General features: G+C 42.8%; 2 protein-coding genes across 3 annotated transcripts in view; both read left to right on the plus strand.

Annotated features, from left to right (window-relative positions):
* The window catches only part of LOC113585763 (prenylcysteine oxidase-like), a 9,974-nt gene extending 7,341 nt beyond the window's left edge, over window positions 1-2,633 (plus strand). The window contains exon 6 of the mRNA XM_027023468.2: window positions 1-2,633. This exon is cut by the window's left edge and continues 101 nt beyond it. Within this exon, the coding sequence (XP_026879269.2) occupies window positions 1-561 (561 nt within the window). The 3' untranslated portion in view covers window positions 562-2,633.
* A 2,276-nt stretch (window positions 2,634-4,909) lies between these two features.
* Window positions 4,910-17,138, plus strand: crebrf (creb3 regulatory factor). 2 transcript variants are annotated; one of them, XM_035526798.1, is made up of 9 exons: window positions 4,910-5,045; window positions 10,017-10,218; window positions 10,315-10,440; window positions 10,592-11,837; window positions 12,315-12,509; window positions 14,363-14,552; window positions 14,645-14,718; window positions 16,246-16,368; window positions 16,860-17,138. In XM_035526798.1, exons 2-9 carry the CDS (start codon window positions 10,210-10,212, stop codon window positions 17,060-17,062), a joined length of 2,166 nt encoding a protein of 721 aa, XP_035382691.1. In that variant the 5' UTR covers window positions 4,910-5,045; window positions 10,017-10,209; the 3' UTR covers window positions 17,063-17,138. The 2 variants fall into 2 exon arrangements, with proteins under 2 accessions (XP_035382691.1, XP_026879257.2); XM_027023456.2 differs by having other exon boundaries at window positions 16,855-17,049.
* The last annotated feature ends 839 nt before the right edge of the window (window positions 17,139-17,977 follow it).

Here is a 17,977-nt window from a genome sequence, read left to right on the forward strand (position 1 = left end):
AACTCGGGCATCTCCTTCCAAGGCTTTGAACCCCAGTTACCAGAGATAGCTGGCTCCTACCATCAGACTGTGGCCTCCATTATCCATGGCTACCTCAACTGTAGCTACTTCAGCTTCCCTGACCCCAAGCTCTTCCCCTTTGCAAGCATACTGACTACGGACACACTAGGACTGTTCTTTAACAGCGCCGCCAGCGTATGTCCTGTCAACATCAGTGCTGGTTTCCGCCGCAAGCAGCCACAGGAGGCCGGAGTCTACAAGGTCTTCTCGCCCAAGCCCCTGGAGAAGCATGAGCTGAAGACCCTGTTCAAGTCGTACTATTCAGTGCAAGTTACAGAGTGGCAGGCATACCCGCACTATGGGAGCGCTCAGGACCTGCCACCAGTGGTGATGCACGACAACCTCTACCACCTCAACGGCATCGAGTGGGCTGGAAGCGCCATGGAGATGAGCTCCGTGGCAGCCAAGAACATTGCACTGCTGGCTTACCACCGCTGGAACAGGCAGCTGGAGATGATCGACCAGAAGGACCTTATGCACAAGATCAAGACTGAGCTGTGACGCAGCCTGGTGCTACAAAGGGAGATGAACAGTTGGCAGCAACAGGCTGGAAACATCTGAGTGTTGAGCTACAGCGGTTTTATGTCTCTAACTGAGCTGAGACCACAGATTTCAACTGTTTGTATGTAGCTTTTCTTTCCCTAGTAATAAAACAAAATCAATTGACTTCAAGAAACAAGTTGCAAAATCAAAGGCAAAATTAATTCTCATGGATAAAGGAACAAACTTCAGAGTACCAGAGCTTTTGGCCACAATGAAGAAGAAGTAAGGAATAGTGTGGTCAGGTGCTCTACTGTAGAACCATTTCAGCAGGCAGAAACTGGGAGGTACCATGATCGCTTGACCTGAGAAGCTCATCGCCTCTGAAGTGTAAAATGCAAAGTTGGATGGCACTTGAGTGAACTATGCAGAATTTTTTACTTTTGGGACATGGACAGGTATGTCTGATACAAAATTCCAGCCATTCCAAGGGTAATGCCAATTTTCATTTCATAAGATGCTCAATAGTCTGTTTAAAAATACTGGTGTATTTGAGTCATTGCTACTATGAATAAAGGTCGATACACATATGTCAGATTTTCATTTTCTGTAGATAGTTGCAGGTATTCTTTAGATAATTGTATTAATGTTTCACCATTTAGGTGACAATTTGAATTCCATTACTGAGAAGATAACAGGACTAATACATTACTATTCACAATCATGCCACAGGCCAGTTACAGTGTGTATCTGTACAGTAATTATATGAATCCATGTTATATTTTGGTAAAATTAGTCATGAAATTCTGCTCACACTTTAATACTGACTTATTTTATGGAGTGGAGCCACTTAAACTATGTGTAGATATTATATAAAATTAGTAGTATGATTATGCATATTTAATCTGGATTATTTAAAATACGTTCGTCATTAACCGTTATTACTTTGTAGTAACCAAAATTCGTATTAAACAAAACCCTTTTCAGGTAGACTCGCTAAAACAAAACTCGTTATATATGATGTCACTAAACTGTTAGAACACCTGGAAGTTAATTCTATTATACCGAATTTTGTTCGCGAATTAGCCTCATATTTTAATTAAATATCAGGTACAAATCATGAGAAAATGTCTGAGCGGTCTTTAGCCACATCAATGATTATAGTCGCTTTGTTTTGTTGATTGGTTGTGGAGTTGTCCCGTTGTTAATTTCCAAAGGGCTTGCGTGAACGATAACTTTTTTCGAGCTCAGTGTAGCGTATAAGTTTACCATAAGGAAAACATAACTGACGCAAAGGATGTCGATTTGTGCAAAAGTCGAACCCTGATTTTCACCACTGATTGATTACTAGGACTCACACTCTAGCTACTTGTTAACTATACAGAGTTTAGATCTACTGTTATCGTTTTCTTTTAAGTAAAAATGTACTTTTTAAAAGCCTATTTTCCCCTGTGTTATTATCGTGACTGTAGTCCTTTTTCGCACACGCAGGGCTAAAATTACGTTGAACGGAACAGGTGTAATAATTTCGTTATGTAAAACAGCAGTGGGGATATAACAGGATTCTGGTCATTGATGGGGATATAACAGGAAATTGCTTCCCACAAACAATATTTGGTATATTACCTTATTCACAAATATATTTTCTTTAAATGTTACAATACAATACAAAATGTTAATACAAACTGTAGAAAGTGAGAATTATTAACAAACTCTACCTGTCCTACTTCGGATGAGCGATAGAGGGCGAAACTTGCAGATGTGGATATTTCTTCCCCCTCATCCTGTTTTCTCTGCCAAAGCCTGTGGAGAAATATAAAAGGCTTTTGTATTACACTGCTGTGAGAATCCAGTGTGATTCTCAAGAGGATAAAGTTGGAGACCTTTGTCACAAGTAAAATATTTTTAAGATGAACACATTGTGAGCTAGACACCCAAATCTCCTGGGAATGTCGAAAGCTGTCTTTGTACATATAAAGCTAGCATGTTTAGCTTTTTTCCCCTTTGGATGTAAATTGAAACCTGCTTGTAGTAGTTCTTAGTTTTATTCTGTATAGAGCTAAATTATGCATAAACGTTATCTTATGCTGTTGTATGCTGTCTTCCTTAATGAAATAATTCCGTAATATGCTGTTATGTGTTCCGTTATCTTACAGCACGTTCTTTAATTACTAATTTATGGAAAAATGTCATCATATGATTTTAATATATATATTTATTTTGTATTAAGTTGTTTTACTGCCCTATCATATGCTGACATACTTTCCATCCTGAGCTGGACAGACCTTTGGATTCACACACAAATATTCCACCAGCTTTCTTAGAGAACAGTCAGTGTTGCACGGGAGGACTCCAGGAAACAGCAGAAACAAACAGTGCCTCCATCCCCTCTGATTGTTTGTGGAATCTATTTACATAGCAACCCATTCATAACTATCAAGCCTATTCGGAACCTTCATATCTTCATGTCACAGTTGCGTTCCTCGTACCATATGAGTGGAGCTGCAAGCCACACACTTTAATGTAAGCTGGGAGGACTTGGTGAAGATTCATAAAATGTTAGTTCAGAACTTGGCTTGCACTATGCCTGGAGAAACAGTCTCTTGTTCTTTGAAGCAGGCCTGTCAGTTGGTTATGGATACAAATCTATTTGAAATATCTTTTAGAGAATAGGGTTTATAATTAGAAGTAGACTAAATGGGGTGTCGCACTTGATGTTTGACTAATGACTCTTAACTTCCAGTCTATTTTACATGACCACCAAGGGGAGGGAGCCTAAATGGACTTTTCTGATGAGCATTTGTATTTTTAATAATGCCATATTTAGACACAGAGGCATATTTGGGTGAGATTGAGATTAAGCTATGCGATATGCATAACATTTGGTAGAATAGACTATAAAGAGCCTTTCACGTTAAATATTCATTCTTTCTCTATCTTGTTTATACTTTCCCTCTTAATTTCAGCAAAGTTTTATAATGACAAAATGCACTTTCTCTTTCTGAGCAACCAAAAGCCCCTAAAGGGATGCATTATTTGTGCTGTGGTGGGTAATACGAATCACGTTGTGTAGCTGGCCTTTTCATCTGTGTGTTTGCGTGAAATGGGTTACCATGACAAAAGTGGATCATTCATTCTCTGGAATCCCAAAGAATGCAGCATCTGGCAGAAATGTGAGTAAGAGCCTTAAGGCTTATTGTGCCTTTGACATCATTGTTCTTGTTTATTTACAGCCAGTTGATGGCTATCCTGGCTCAGCTGGTCCCCTTGTCCAGACTGGCACTGAGCAACAGTGCCATATGGTACCTTTGGTACCGCTGGCCCTAGCCGGTGGCTTATCTGTATGCTAGGATCCAGTCCAAACCGCTTACACTAGAAACAGCGGTTGTAATTAGGAGGACCTACAAGGATATTGAAACGACAGCACAGCTTGTGGCCTGCATCTGTTCGATCGGTTCAGATTGTGTAATTCGACTCAGCAAAGTGCCACATGAAGGCAAAATGAGCTATCCTGCTTCCAACCCCAATACAGTTGGTTACACAGTTTGCGGCACAAACTATAGCGAGACAAAGGGTGGTTTAGGCTGCTTTTAAGTTGAAGTTTTGTTTCCTCCTTGGGAGTAATAGTCACTATTATTTAGTGAAGGACTTGGCATGCGGCCCAGGGCCATGGGCAGGTCCAAGCACTCGGTGCATTGCAGAGCACTGCTGACTGGTCAGAACCTTGCACACGGCCCTGAGCTGCCAGCGAGGGCCCTGCCCACTGGTGGAATCCTGAGTTTGTTCCATTTTCAGCACCACAGGCCTATGTCCAACATGCATTTGAAATAGGATGGCAATGAGAGACTTCTGTGTTTCTCATTATGAACAGGTCAGTTGGTTATAAGCTGGAACGGTTTTTTATGTGACAAAACTAGTTATATATTGCAGTTTATATATATGTCTAATTTTCTTGCACCAATCATTAAACAGGTATTTACAGTATTGGCAAAAAAATATGACTTTAAGTCATTTTTCAAGGGTAAGATAAAATAAATGATGTGCTATAATTTTATTTTCGTATTTAGGCTACGTTCTATTAATATTTCAAACTGTTAGTCGTGCACTACGGCAAATACAGTACATACAGAAGTCTGATCATTAAAGCTGATCATTAAAACACGTTTTATGTAGATACTTCAAGTCTTCAGCAAAACAAAATTATGATCATTGTTTGAAGTGCCATTTTCATTTCTGAATTTGACAAGGGCGTAAAGGGGTTTTATATTATCGAAATTGAGACGTCTTGTTTTGGGTCAGTTTGTCATTCGCAAACTGATTGGTCAACGGAAAGCCACGTGAGACGGGAGTCACGCGCTTTCCAGGAACCCGTCAGGAAGAAGATAAACAAAACAAACCAGAGAGGAAGACAGCGTGGATTATGAAGATATGACATTAAGTTCTCATAAAGACGACTAAAATCGAATCACGGAACCTTTTTTGACAACTGTAAGGGCAAATTGAAGGTGGGTCAATCGTTCATCCGTAGCTAAGCTGTAGGCATCGTCGAAGTACTTGTTTAAAATTAATAAAAACATTGTCTCCTCCAGTTAGCTTGAAAGCTAAGTTGTGGTACCCTGCTAGTTGCTGCTGCTCAGAGAGAGGGGAGGGACGGAGGCCATAGTTATCAAGCAGCACAGCAAAGCAAGTTTTAGTTCCGCATGAAACGCTGCTCTATTTTCAGAAGTAATTTTGTAAAACGTGCGATATTTGCATATATTGAGCTCTTGATATGTCAGTTTGCTGCTCTAAAAAATATTGTGAGGTTTCTTTGGAGGTAGTACTAGTAGCTAGCAAACAGAGGGTAACGCCAGTGCAAGCTAGCTGGCTCTCAGTGTCACTTATCAGCTGAATTGTTCTAGAAGGTGCTTGCTGTGTTGTCAAGATTAATATTGTCTGCGGACCAAACATTTTGTCGTTTTGTGAATACTACCAATCTGTGTTTTTCATTATATATATCCTTGAGTAAAGTTGTAAAATTCCCATATGGAGGAAGGAAAAGGATTGTAGTCGGTTTGCTTTAACCAACCTTCCTCTTAACTGTTTAAAAACGGTTCAAAGTGATTAACAGCACGATCTTTTAAAATGCCACCTCGACTAACCACACTGTGTCGTTATAATGTGTAAAAGTTGATTAAAATAAAGAAATTGTAACAAATGTTGTTTATAAATATATTGGGCATAGCATTAGAAAAGATTGATTATAGAATAATCGATTGCCTAGAGGTTAGTTTTTATTATGTACAAAAGAAGAAACGATTAATGAATTGAGGGTCACCTAAGCAGACTAGCCAGGGTACACGCCCCCTTGAGCAGAATGCCCAGTGTTATAGTGACACTAGAAAGTTGCCATTCTGCGCGTCTTATGGTGCTACAATAATAAATGTTTGAAACAGACTGAGCTGTTTAGGTGTTTGTTAGGGCATTATTTGCATTATTAACAGTTTGATCTGATTTTCGTGTTTTCGCTACTCGGCTAACCAGCTATCCTTGCTCAGCCGCACAAAACGACGTTTCCACCGCGTATCATGTAAATAACTAGGGGTTCGTTATTATTGTGTTCATAAAAACTTTGAGATAATAATAATGTGTATTTCACTTATTTACGTAACGTGGGGAGGCCTTCAGTATTGTTTGTTGCTTGCTCTCTCAACCGAACATGAAGGGGCGGGACATATAGGCGAGATTTTCCTGTGATTGACATTCCGTCAGCCCACTTAAATGTATGCGGAAGCGGGTTAAACTCTTACGTTTATCCAATGAAAACATTTGGAAGCGTGGGCGTTGGCGCAGTGTACCAGGGTTTGGGTGATGTTTGTTTTCGAAAGGGGCCATGTTGAGTTCAGTGTTGTGGAATGTTAGTAGGTCAGAGTCAAACATGAACCTTTCTCTTGACTAAAAGTAGCTGTAATTGCTATTGTAATAATCCTGTGGTTGTATTGTACCAATCGTGATATTTTATTTCATCGAGGGCCTTACATAGAAATAGATATGATAGCGTTTGTAGGCCAAACTAGCCCCATGTAAACATAGCGTGGGTGGTTACATACTGTAGGAGACACATTAGTGGAAAACCCAGCGTTCAGTTGCATACAATATCTATAGATTGTGATGTGTCCTTGCCTGATTGTATTTATACAAAATTATATTGGATGAAAGCTCTTATCTGTCCACTTTTGGCACATACACATAGCTCATATTATGAAGCATCAATGTAAAATGTATTTTCTACTGTTTTTGTTTTCTTTACATATTGACAGTACAAATTTTATGAATAGTATAGATTAATGGGAGAGCTGCATACAGTGCAAAGTTACTGTGTTGTGAGACACCTAAAATATGGATTATTATAAATCTTATTCTCTGTTTCTGTTGTCAGCAACATAACATCATATCTTGGATGAAAAAAATTAAAACATTCAGATTCAACAACCTGTTGTGACTACCAGTATCAGGCTTCTTGGAACAAGCTCCACACATTGGGTGCGTGTTGTGATGTAATGAGGCCTTGATTGAATCACTCACCCATCCATTATGAGAAGTGAATTCAAAGGTTCAAAAGAGATTATTTGTTTCAAATGTCTGGGGAGTTGCATAGTGGGGATAACGCTTCAGGCAAGTCGCTTTAGAAATGCACCACATGATTAAACAAGCCCCCCTGTCATGTCATGCCAGCCAGACAGGGACGCTCGTCCACCCTCCGGAACGCGAGCACGAAGGCTGTTGGCACCAGCCACAGAGAGGCATCTGCAGTGCTGCATCAGCGAGAAGAGACCTCTGACATTTGCAGAGTGGCCTCGGCACATGAAGGCTCCTGTGCTGCAGACTCATGAAAGGTTGCTCAAAATTAGCCCCAATCCCACTCTGTAATGCTCACACCCCAGCAGGTAGGAGGTTGTAACGGACCTCCCCAGCGATAAGACAGAACCTGGCTGCACTGATGCATGGAAATAGCCAAGCTGCTGTCTCGTTTGTTACTTCCTGTATTAGCCACAGCGTGCCTGCAACAGCAGCACTAGAAGCACGAAGGGCACCGGTTCTGGTCTCAGCACGCCCACGACCAAGATCCTGCTCATGCATAACAAAGTGTTGGCCTCCGTGCATTCAGTGCAGTTGCATGCCCGTGTGGATGAGTGGAGGGCTGTTTGAACCCAAGCATCTTCACCCCGTACACATCAGTGAGGGCTTGGGCCTTAGACCAATGCTATGCATTGGTAGTTTTTGACTAACTTGGATATTTACTTTTGTATTTGACTGAAGAATGTGGTTGATGGAGATCACTAATGTATCACTGAAACATTTGTAATTTAGTTGTGATCATATTGCTTTTGGTAAGCCATAAGATTTTCCTACTAATTTTGTTGAATTTTGTCATTTTTACATGCTAATGTCTAGGCCTGGTTGTTCACTATTAACTCTTGAGGGATGGGTTGGTGAGAATTGAATTTGTTTATCATGGTATTAGTGAAAGGGAAGGGAGGAGTGAAACAGTAGAAACACATTTTCTGACTGGAATTAAAAGACTTATTAGTATGATATACAATACAGCATGAAATACTATAGCTCACCACGTATAATTATTTTGCCACACATTTCATGCATTTATTCAGACTTGTTGGTCATTAGAAGTAAGTAAAGCAACTGCTACCCCGAAGAGAATATTGGTGTGATGTTTCCACCAAAACTGTACAAAATATGATATGACTTCCTATGCAGTATTGGAGCACTACCAAGGTCTAGAGTACTGCAGCACTCGTGATTTTTCCAGTGTACGGCTAAAGTTCTAACCATATGCCACCTGGAAGGAGTCACACGTGGATGAAACAACCTTCCCTCTTTGTTCATCAGGTTTTTTTCTTCCAGCCAGGGCATTCTTTGCAACACAGTCATTTCAAAAGCTGGTTTCAGGTTGCCTGTGAGCTGTGATCGGTTGCTGTAGGATCAGTTGAGGCCTTTGAATTCTCACCAGGAGGAACGTAGAATTCACCAGAATGCCTCATGCTGCAGTAGACAACCGAGTAAATATCTTACGTTTTGATTGGCTGTGGCCTTGGCCTCTGAAGAGGCTAACAGCCTTGTCAGAGAGCAGGGAGTTTTTCAGAGTTGGAATCAAGACAGTGATTTTCTATAAAATAATACAATAAGCATTATATTGTACTCGTCTCTTGAAGCTTAACCTGAAAAACCTGATACTCCATGTGAGCATATAGCAAACGTTAGCTGCATGTTTGCTACAGTTTTAGAAGTGAACAGGGCTAGTTGCGAGATATCTCTTTCACACATCTGAACATCACACCTTCCTGGTTGCAATGTCCAGACATAAGCCACCATGACAGGTGTGTTTGTTCACTGCAGGCCAAAATAGAGAGAGCCCTGTCTCTTCCTCATTCCTATTGTGATACTTGACAACTCTCCTGGTCAGAGCAGTGAAGCGGGACACTTGAGGGAAGGTGAATTCCTTTGTCCATGGCGACCGTCGCAGCAGGAATGCCCCGGCAGCATTAGCCCCGATTAGAGCTGTGCCATTGCTGTGTTACAGAAAGTTTAGCGCGCAAATATTCTTGGTCTGGCAGCTGTTTAGCTGCGCAAGACTGAGCATTAGCGAAGGGAGCAGAGCGCTATGGGGAAATGCTGTTTGTCCTGTCTGTTCCCCCCCACCTTCTTCTTCTGTCTCCCTGTTTTCATGCAAGCCCTGCCATGCGCGAGATATCTGACGGGCGACAAGACGTTCCGTCCGCCACGCTCTCCACGCCGGGCGGAAATGATGTCATGCGGCACCAGAGGAGCAGGGATGTTTTGCCCCACACTGCCGGTGCTCAGCTCGGCTCAGTTCCCTCTCCAACATATTTCTGCTGATTTGTTATGCAAACGGCGTCCAGTGGTTTGTGCCCCTTTGCTCGCAACTGTCTGGTAGGCAGAAGGGAAAGGGTGCCGCCCAGGGTGGGTTAAAAATAGCCCCGGTGCTCAACGCTCTCGCTCACCTCCCACCCGACTGATTACTCTGACTCCGGTGCTGCTGTCTCTCCTTCCACGAATCCGAGTCGCCTTTTACAGGCGACCTCCGTAACTTTTTTTTCAACCATGGCTAGACTGCCTCGCAACTCCTCTCACGTCAACCCCAGCTCCCTCCCCAACCCCACCATCTTCGCCGTTTGTTTGTGTCACCATGCGCCCTGGAATAGAGGTCCGTTAGTTGAAGCCACTCATGCCCGTTCTAATTTCAGCCCACAGCAGTTTGTGACAGTCGCTGTTTGTTTGTACGGTGATTTGCGTTTTGTGTGACATTTTTGTTTATGGAACATTTGTTTACGGAACCCTGCGGGGCTAAGTCACTGTTCGTGGAGAAGTGTGTCACGTTGACATTCATGCGGGTAATGTGCTTTGTTGTGGTTTTTCCAGCTAACCCCTCGTTCCTGTCTCTGAACTTCTCTCTGCAGAGAACGGTCACCAGAGGAGGACACTGCGGCCATACTTGACTGCACGACTGGGGCCTCCACATTGCAGAAAGACTCTTTTGTTTTATTGGGATAATCAATTTTTTTGCCAGAGATAGACAAACGAACAAGGCAACTGGGGCAGGAGAGGTGGCTGAGAAGTTTCCGCCACAGAACTGGAGATCTGTGCTTGGCAATGCCTCAGGTAAGGCCTGAAGTGTGCTGTAGAACATTTTTAACTTCTTCTTTCATTTTGAGCCTTCTTTTGATAATTCACTATGTGTTTTGATCTGGTATGTAGCCCAGCATCAGTGGAATGGATCCTCCCTTTGGGGATGCCTTTCAAAACTACACTTTTGCTGACCAGGCGCTGACCAGTACGGACCTGTTGGCCAACAGCTCTGACCCAGACTTCATGTACGAACTGGTAAGATACCTTCCCTGCCAATTTCTGTAGTGTGAAAACAAAATGACAAATTATTGCTATATTTTTATGCAGTGGCTTTGAATCAATTTGAACTTCTGTTACTTCCTGTACTCTACACATAGCTGGGTTGATATTGTATCTTTTTTTGCAGGACAGAGATATGACCTGTCGCCAGAGCCCTAGAGGAGACGTGTTCACAGTCGGGGACTGCAAAGAGTTTGACAGCATGGAACATCTTCCTGAGCTGCTAGATAACGATCCAGCCTACAGCTCCAACTTTGAACAGTGGGACACATATTGGGAGGACCTGACCAAATACACCCGCCTCACCAGCTGCGACATCTGGGGCACCAAGGAGGTGGACTTTCTCGGCCTGGACGACTTTTCCAGTCCTTATCAGGACGAGGAAGTGATAGGCCGGACGCCCACCTTGGCCCAGCTGAACAGTGAGGACTCTCAGCCTGTGTGCGACACACTGTACCATCCAGACCTGTTGGCAGGTCAGAAGCAGCCGGTGTTTCCCCCACCGTCCGCGGGCAAGAAGATGGGCAGGATGACCGCCTCCACCGCGTGCACCTCTTCTAGTCGCAATCCCCTGCCCGACTTCGCCGAAGGCTCCCAGAAGGCCACTTGGCCGGTGCCGTCGAGCACCGAGACCATGGCCAAGTCCCAGATGCAAGGGCCTAGCAAGTCTTCGTCCCCGCAACACGACAGCACCGATTATGTGCGCAAGGCCAAGGTTCGCCTTAGCATGTCACGCAAGCCTGTGGTGGAGAGCTGCGCCCCACAAGGGAACGCATTTGCCAGCTCTCCGCTCATCCATGAACACGAGCCAGCTGCCTCACTGGTCAGCAGTGGCCAGGCAGTCGCCATCAGCACGGCATCCTCGGTAACAGCCCTGATTAGCGAGAAGGGAGCAGAGATCCCAAAGCGAGAGTCCCCAGCTGGCCCTGTTCCAGAGGTTGGGCCCTCGAGGACCTTGTCCCAGAAACTGCATGTCCCCATTGCTGGCAGCACCGAGACCTTGCTTGCCGTGAGCGCCCTCGGAGCTGATGCTGCTGCAGTCGCTGCTGAAAAGAAGAAGGAGGAGGAGCACAACTACTCGCTGTTCCTGACCAGGGCCAGGCTAGCCGGCAAGGCCATCAACGACACGGAGGAGGAGGAGGAGGAGGAGGAGGAGGAGGAGGAGGAGGGGGACGGAGACGGAGACGGAGACGGGGACGAAGAGGAGGAAGAGGAGGAGGAGGCCGAAGGGGTGGAGCTGGACGACGAAGACCGTGATGAGGGGTTCGGCAGCGAGCACGAGCTCTCGGAGAATGAGGAGGAAGAGGAGGAAGAGGATGAGGATTATGAGGGAGACAAAGACGACGACATCAGTGATGCATTCTCCGAGCCAGGTGTGAAAACGTTGTTTTACGCAAATCGACTTCTGATTGTCTGTTCATAGCACCACCACCAAGATTGGATTCAGTACTTTCTGTGCTTTATTCATTAGATTTTCATTATAGATACCATTGTCCAGATGAGGCCCGGGAGATTAATTCCTTGCAGTTGTGTTTGTGGTTCATATGTCCTAGCTAACTCTGGCGGTTGTGTGCTAAGCCTTCTAGCCAGGGTGCCGTTGGGTTCAGCATTAGGTCATCTTTCTCCTGTTGGATGTCAGGTTGACCTGTCATGCGCTCTTATTGATGAAAAGCTCTGATAACCATGTCTGGAGCTTATTCTGTAAGGCTGCGCTGCTCCAAGAAGCTGGATTGTTCCACATTATGGCAGTTCTTCCTCTCCTCAGGCCTTCGGCTAACCCTCCCAACTCTGTTTCTTGGCACCGCCCATGCTTCGGCTCTTTCTGTAACTGAACGTTCTCGTTCATACAGGCTGTGAGGCAGACATGGTAGAGGACGTCAAAGGATTGACGGCTGGGATTTCCAGGAAAAGAGGGAAGCGTCGGTACTTCTGGGAATACAGCGAGCAGCTCACGCCTTCCAAGCAGGAGCGCATGCTCAAGCCTTCTGAGTGGGACAGAGACACACTCCCCAGCAACATGTACCAGAAGAACGGTCTGCATCATGGTGAGACCATCACAGCGCCACTCGCTGCGGAACGCTACGAACGTGTTTTTTTTTTGGTTTTCTTCTGTTTTCTCCTTGTCCATCCCTCCTCCCACTGCATAACCATGACGTAACATAAGTGATAACATGCTAATTAGTGTTAGTACATGTTAATCAATATTCCCTCTGTCTCTTTCAAATTCTTTAAGTTTCTAAGTTTTTTTAAGTTTATGTTAAATTTATGCCATTTGGACAAAAAAAGGCAATTGTGTAGTCTAGGAAGTTTAAATTGCAATGATGCCATGGACATTCATGGCCTTGTTGTCTGGGTTAGAAGGATGGCCTTGTTTCAGTCATTCAGAACGACGTTAGCCTATCGCAGGCATCTGTTGGGCAAGGTTGAAAAGATGAGGGGACTGGCTTCATGTGGTGTTGGCCCTCTCTCTTTGGTGTTTTGCTTATACTGGTGTGGAAAAGGATGATCGAGGCAGGTGGTTCTTCCACTATGGTTCTTATCATTTTAACATTACACAAACCAACAAAAGAATTTGATGGCAAGCTGACAAGTGCCCGAATTAAATAGTATTTACCTTTCCTAAAGTTTGAAAACATCTTCTGGTGAATTATGATGTAGGGTAAAAAGAATTGGTGTGCAATCGTGTTGTCTTCACATTGACCTGGTGAAGTCTGGGCATCGGGTTCAGATGCTGTGATGATCATTTGGGTAGCTAGTACTACGCAACTTGTAAAGCATAGTGGTCTTGCTGTCCTGTGCTTAAAAAAGAACAGAAAACCAGCTGACTGGAAGACACTAATAAAGGAAGCCTACAGGCAGTTGTGAATTCTGTCAATATTCTGTCAATATTGTGAATTCTGTCAATAAATATTCTGTTTAAAATATGTGACTATAAAGCACAACTTTTAAAAGTACCCTGTTACCCTCGACACTCTAACAATAAATATGTTGGCATGAGAAGGACATGGCTTATCAACGTGTCTTATCAGAGACACTTCTAATTCAGCCTTCGCACACATCTGTACATGACAGTCAAGACTGTGAAGTTGTAATGTGTGCCCACAGATTCCTCTCTCAGGAGAAATAGTGCCATCTCTGACATAACTTTATACAGACTTTACACACATCTTAATTTCTAAATATCTATGAGTGAGGAGTTCATGAAAGCCAGGTTCATGAAAGCTGTACAAAAATGTGATTTGCATAAATGTTTGTTGAATGCCCCAACGGCTGCTTCTGGGTTTCCGTTCTTGGTCTGTTTTTAGTCGATGGGTTTTCTTGCACAGGGCTATGTCAGTTATATTGTGTGGTAATTGATCATATGCTACAGATGGTGGATGGAGGAAAAACACCACACACACACACACACACACACACACACACACACATATATATATATATATATATATATATATATATATATATATATATATATATATATATATATATATATATATATATATATATTGTGCGTGGGGGGGTGGGGGGGGTAAAAATGTCTCTTCTACTATTGATGTTCAGTTGCTTAGGTGAATGTTAATGTTGTGCAGTGGCAAATACATTTTGCTTTTGAAATATTTTAAAGTTGAGCTCAAATTTGGCTGTTGTGGGTCCTGAAATTTCTGTTATATTGTGCTCATGATTAAGGGAAAGGTCCTCAAAAAATACCAAAAATGTAAAATTTATCTTTTCCTTTTAGAGTGAGGATGTGTCTGCTAGCGACTCTCTTTCTGTGTAACTTTAACTGATAAAAGATAGTTTACTGATGCTGACCTTTCGGCTGTTCTGTATGGCTAACCTCTCATGGTCCCGGGAGCGACCATAACCGTTAAGAGCTTCCGTTGGCCATCTCCTCCAGGAAAATACACACTGAAGAAGTCTCGGCGGACGGACGTGGAGGACCTCACCCCCAACCCGCGGAAGCTCCTTCAGATCGGGAATGAACTGCGGAAGCTGAACAAGGTGATCAGTGACCTGACGCCTGTCAGCGAGCTGCCCCTGACCGCCCGCCCCCGCTCCCGAAAGGAGAAGAACAAGCTGGCGTCCAGGTGAGGCCTTCCACCACCGGGCTGCTGTGCGTTTGAGGAGGGCAGGTTGGTCTGGGACAGGACTGGTCATGTGATCATGTGTGTTCCTCCAGGGCCTGCAGACTGAAGAAGAAAGCGCAGTACGAAGCCAACAAGGTCAAGCTCTGGGGTCTCGGCACCGAATACGGTACATGATCTTGGAGCTAGAGGGGTAGTGGCCAGCGCATAAGATTGTTTGTTTGTTTCAGTTCTGCGATGGAATTTGATGGGGAAGTTCTAGGCTAGACCCTTTGTTCTCAGGCTGTGTCATTTATTCCCCCCTGCCCTTTTTTTCTTGTTTGCCAATATAGTATAAGCATCTTTGAATACTTGAAAATCACTATAAAAATTCAGTGTATTTTTTTTGTTTTTATTGTTATTATTTTTTATTATTAATCATTTGACATCACGGTAATTGAAAATCGTCACGGTGATACGAACCTAGAAGCACCAAATCCTTTTTCGATGATGTCATTTTAGTTAATGTGTTAGCGGGTTTAACATATAATGGGTTTCGCCTGACTATCCTTAATACAATTTAAGATATCTACAAATGAGTTTTGACAAGTAAGAATTAGAATTTGACTATTAAAAATGACAATTAAGGAGATGTGCCTTTACGGTCCTGCTAGTAAGAATGACAATTTAAGATATCTACAATTACATTTTGACTAGTCAAAATCTCTTTTAAGTTATCTTCAATTACATCATCTGAATCGTCATTTGAAGTGTCACAAATCTGAAATGATAAAGATATCTCTAAGTTTCTAATGTTTAGTATAAATTACTTTTTCAGATATCTGAGAAATCGTATGCATCACAGACCATGTAACATATTTGAATTGATAAGTTAATCATTAACGTTTACAAAGGAACTACACAAAACTGTTAGTTCAATCAAAAGTTACAGTGTAAAGTTTATACTAAACCCTATAGTAGTTTAAAACTAACAAGATGTATTATTTGTTGCAACAGAGGGGCTGGGTTTTCATGCTAAAATAGGCTACATAAATCTGTTACACACATCTGACTGTAGATATCGTGAACGATTATTCTGACTAAACACATTTACTAGTCGGAATGATCATTTGAGATATTTGAAATACAAGAGCCGTCTAGTGAACAACGCCTTCAAGATATCCATAATTTCTTTGGAGATATCTTAAAAGGACTTTAGACTAATTCTAAATCAAACCTGGGATGTCTTTACTTCAGTTTTGGCTAGTCATAATTTACATGCAAGATGTCTACAATTTAATTTGCACTAGTGATAACTTATTTTCGGATATCTAAAAATACATTTAAGATAGCTTAAAACATGAAGAAATTTAAGATATCTAACTGGACTAATGACTAATCAGAAACGAAGTGGACATATCTATAATTTGCTTTACGATTAGTGATAATATCATTTTGGATATCTTAAATTTATATTGCATATAGTGAATTGAAGCTCCTGTACAAATCAACTGCAAACGTGACATCATTCGTTCTAGTCAAAATGGAATTGGAGATATCTTGAATTAGCATTATGTCTAGTCGTAAATGAATTACAGATATCTTTAATGCAAATCTGTTCAGATCAATAAACATTGAAACCGCTTGCCATATGTGTTTAGATGATGATGTCATTTTAGTTGATGTGTTTAGATGATGATGTCATTTTCCCATGCAGATCGACTGCTGTTTGTGATCAACACAATCAAGGAGGAAATTGTAAACAGAGTTCAAGATAACTCGGAAAATAATGGAACTAGCATGGCAGACAAGCTCGACAAGCTCATAGAGGAAACACTTGGTGAGACCTTTTTGCTGAGACTTTTGATTTGGAAAGTTTAATGAGCATTTTTTGTTTAGCAAGTTCAGGAATACTGTATGCAAAGGATTCACAAATATTTTGTTGTTGTTGCTGTTGTTGTTGTTGTTATTATTATTATTATTATTATTATTATTATTCCTCGTCTGTATGGAATCTCTCTTAAATTAACTGTAATGGTTAACATTACAATGCCTTCTTACCTTTTTTCCTGGCTAGCTCTGGCTGTTTTGTTTTTTTTTGTTTGTTTTTTTGCTTTTTTTGTGTATTCATGTAACATTTAAAATATTTAAAGTATTGATGATGTGCACAGGTTTCACAGGAGAGATGATGCACCTTTTATACCCTTGCTTGCCTGCGTAATAGCCAGTGAGACGAAATATCCTCACAGTGACACATTCCCTGCTTATGGTCCGGTGTATTAAGAGCTGCTGTTGTTTCTGCCCCCACCCCACCCCTCACATGCAGTGCAGTCACCGGTGGCCGGCCAGACGTCAGACTTTGTGAACCAGATCCTGGAGAACACTGGCAAAGGGGATCCCACGGGAGGCCTGGTGGGCCTGCGAGTGCCCACGTCCAAAGTGTAGAGGTGCCCGGCAGTGGCCCCTCCCCCCTGGGGGGTGGGGCTCCAGAGCCCGCCCACAGCCAGGCACACCACCCCTGTCCCACACTGTAATGGCCCGGCACTCTGCATGCCCATCTCACCCCGGAGGCGCCTCATCTTGCCTAATGTGAATACATGCATACGAGCGCCCACCAGCGCCCCCCCCCCCCCTTCCCCAAGTACGTATGTATATATTCACCTTAAGAAATGCCCCTCCCACCCAAGCCCCACCTCTACCGGCCTGTGGAAACTAAACTAGTAGTTAACCTCTGCACTCATTAGTGGGTTTCCATACCATGCGTGCATGTGGCTGGTGCAGACCTCCATCTACAGGCCGCCATTTTGCGAATTCAAAAGCCAATCTACGAGATACCTCCTGAATTGTTTTGGGGTTTTTTTTGGTTGTTTTTTGTTCTTCTTATTCTTATTCTTCTTCTTCTTTTTTTTTTTTTTTTTTTTTTTTTTTAAAGAGGTGGGGAAAAGCAACCAGTTCCTGCTGTAGCCATTTTCTTCTTGTGTTCAGCTAAGTCTGTCAAATGCCCTTTGCCAGATTCCGAAAGCAGATTTCCCTCCGGACTTACCCAGTAACGCATGTCATATTTTGCCTCTGCTTACTTCTCCGGTCATGTTAATCTTTGGAAATCACCAACACAAAAATAACACACCCCCCCCCCCCCCCACACACACACATACACAAACACACACACACACACACACACACTCACTCTCTCTCTCAAGCTCTGCTTTCATGTTCTAGTATTGTGGCATTTGCAGGATTAAGCAAGATCCACCTATAAAACGCCAACTGCGAAAAAGTCCATGTATATGTGGAAGCAGGTAAAATATGTATCTTTATGGGAAAACAACTCTAAGATCAATGCTAGGGGTTTAAATGTAGGACAGGGATGCAAGCATAACCGCTGAATGAGGAGTCTGAGCACGGATGTTCTGTTCCTTTGTCTTGGGGTTGTCTCAGGGCAGAGTGTG

The sequence above is a fragment of the Electrophorus electricus genome, chromosome 6 (assembly GCF_013358815.1).
Source record: "Electrophorus electricus isolate fEleEle1 chromosome 6, fEleEle1.pri, whole genome shotgun sequence".
Classification (NCBI taxonomy): Eukaryota; Metazoa; Chordata; class Actinopteri; order Gymnotiformes; family Gymnotidae; genus Electrophorus; species Electrophorus electricus.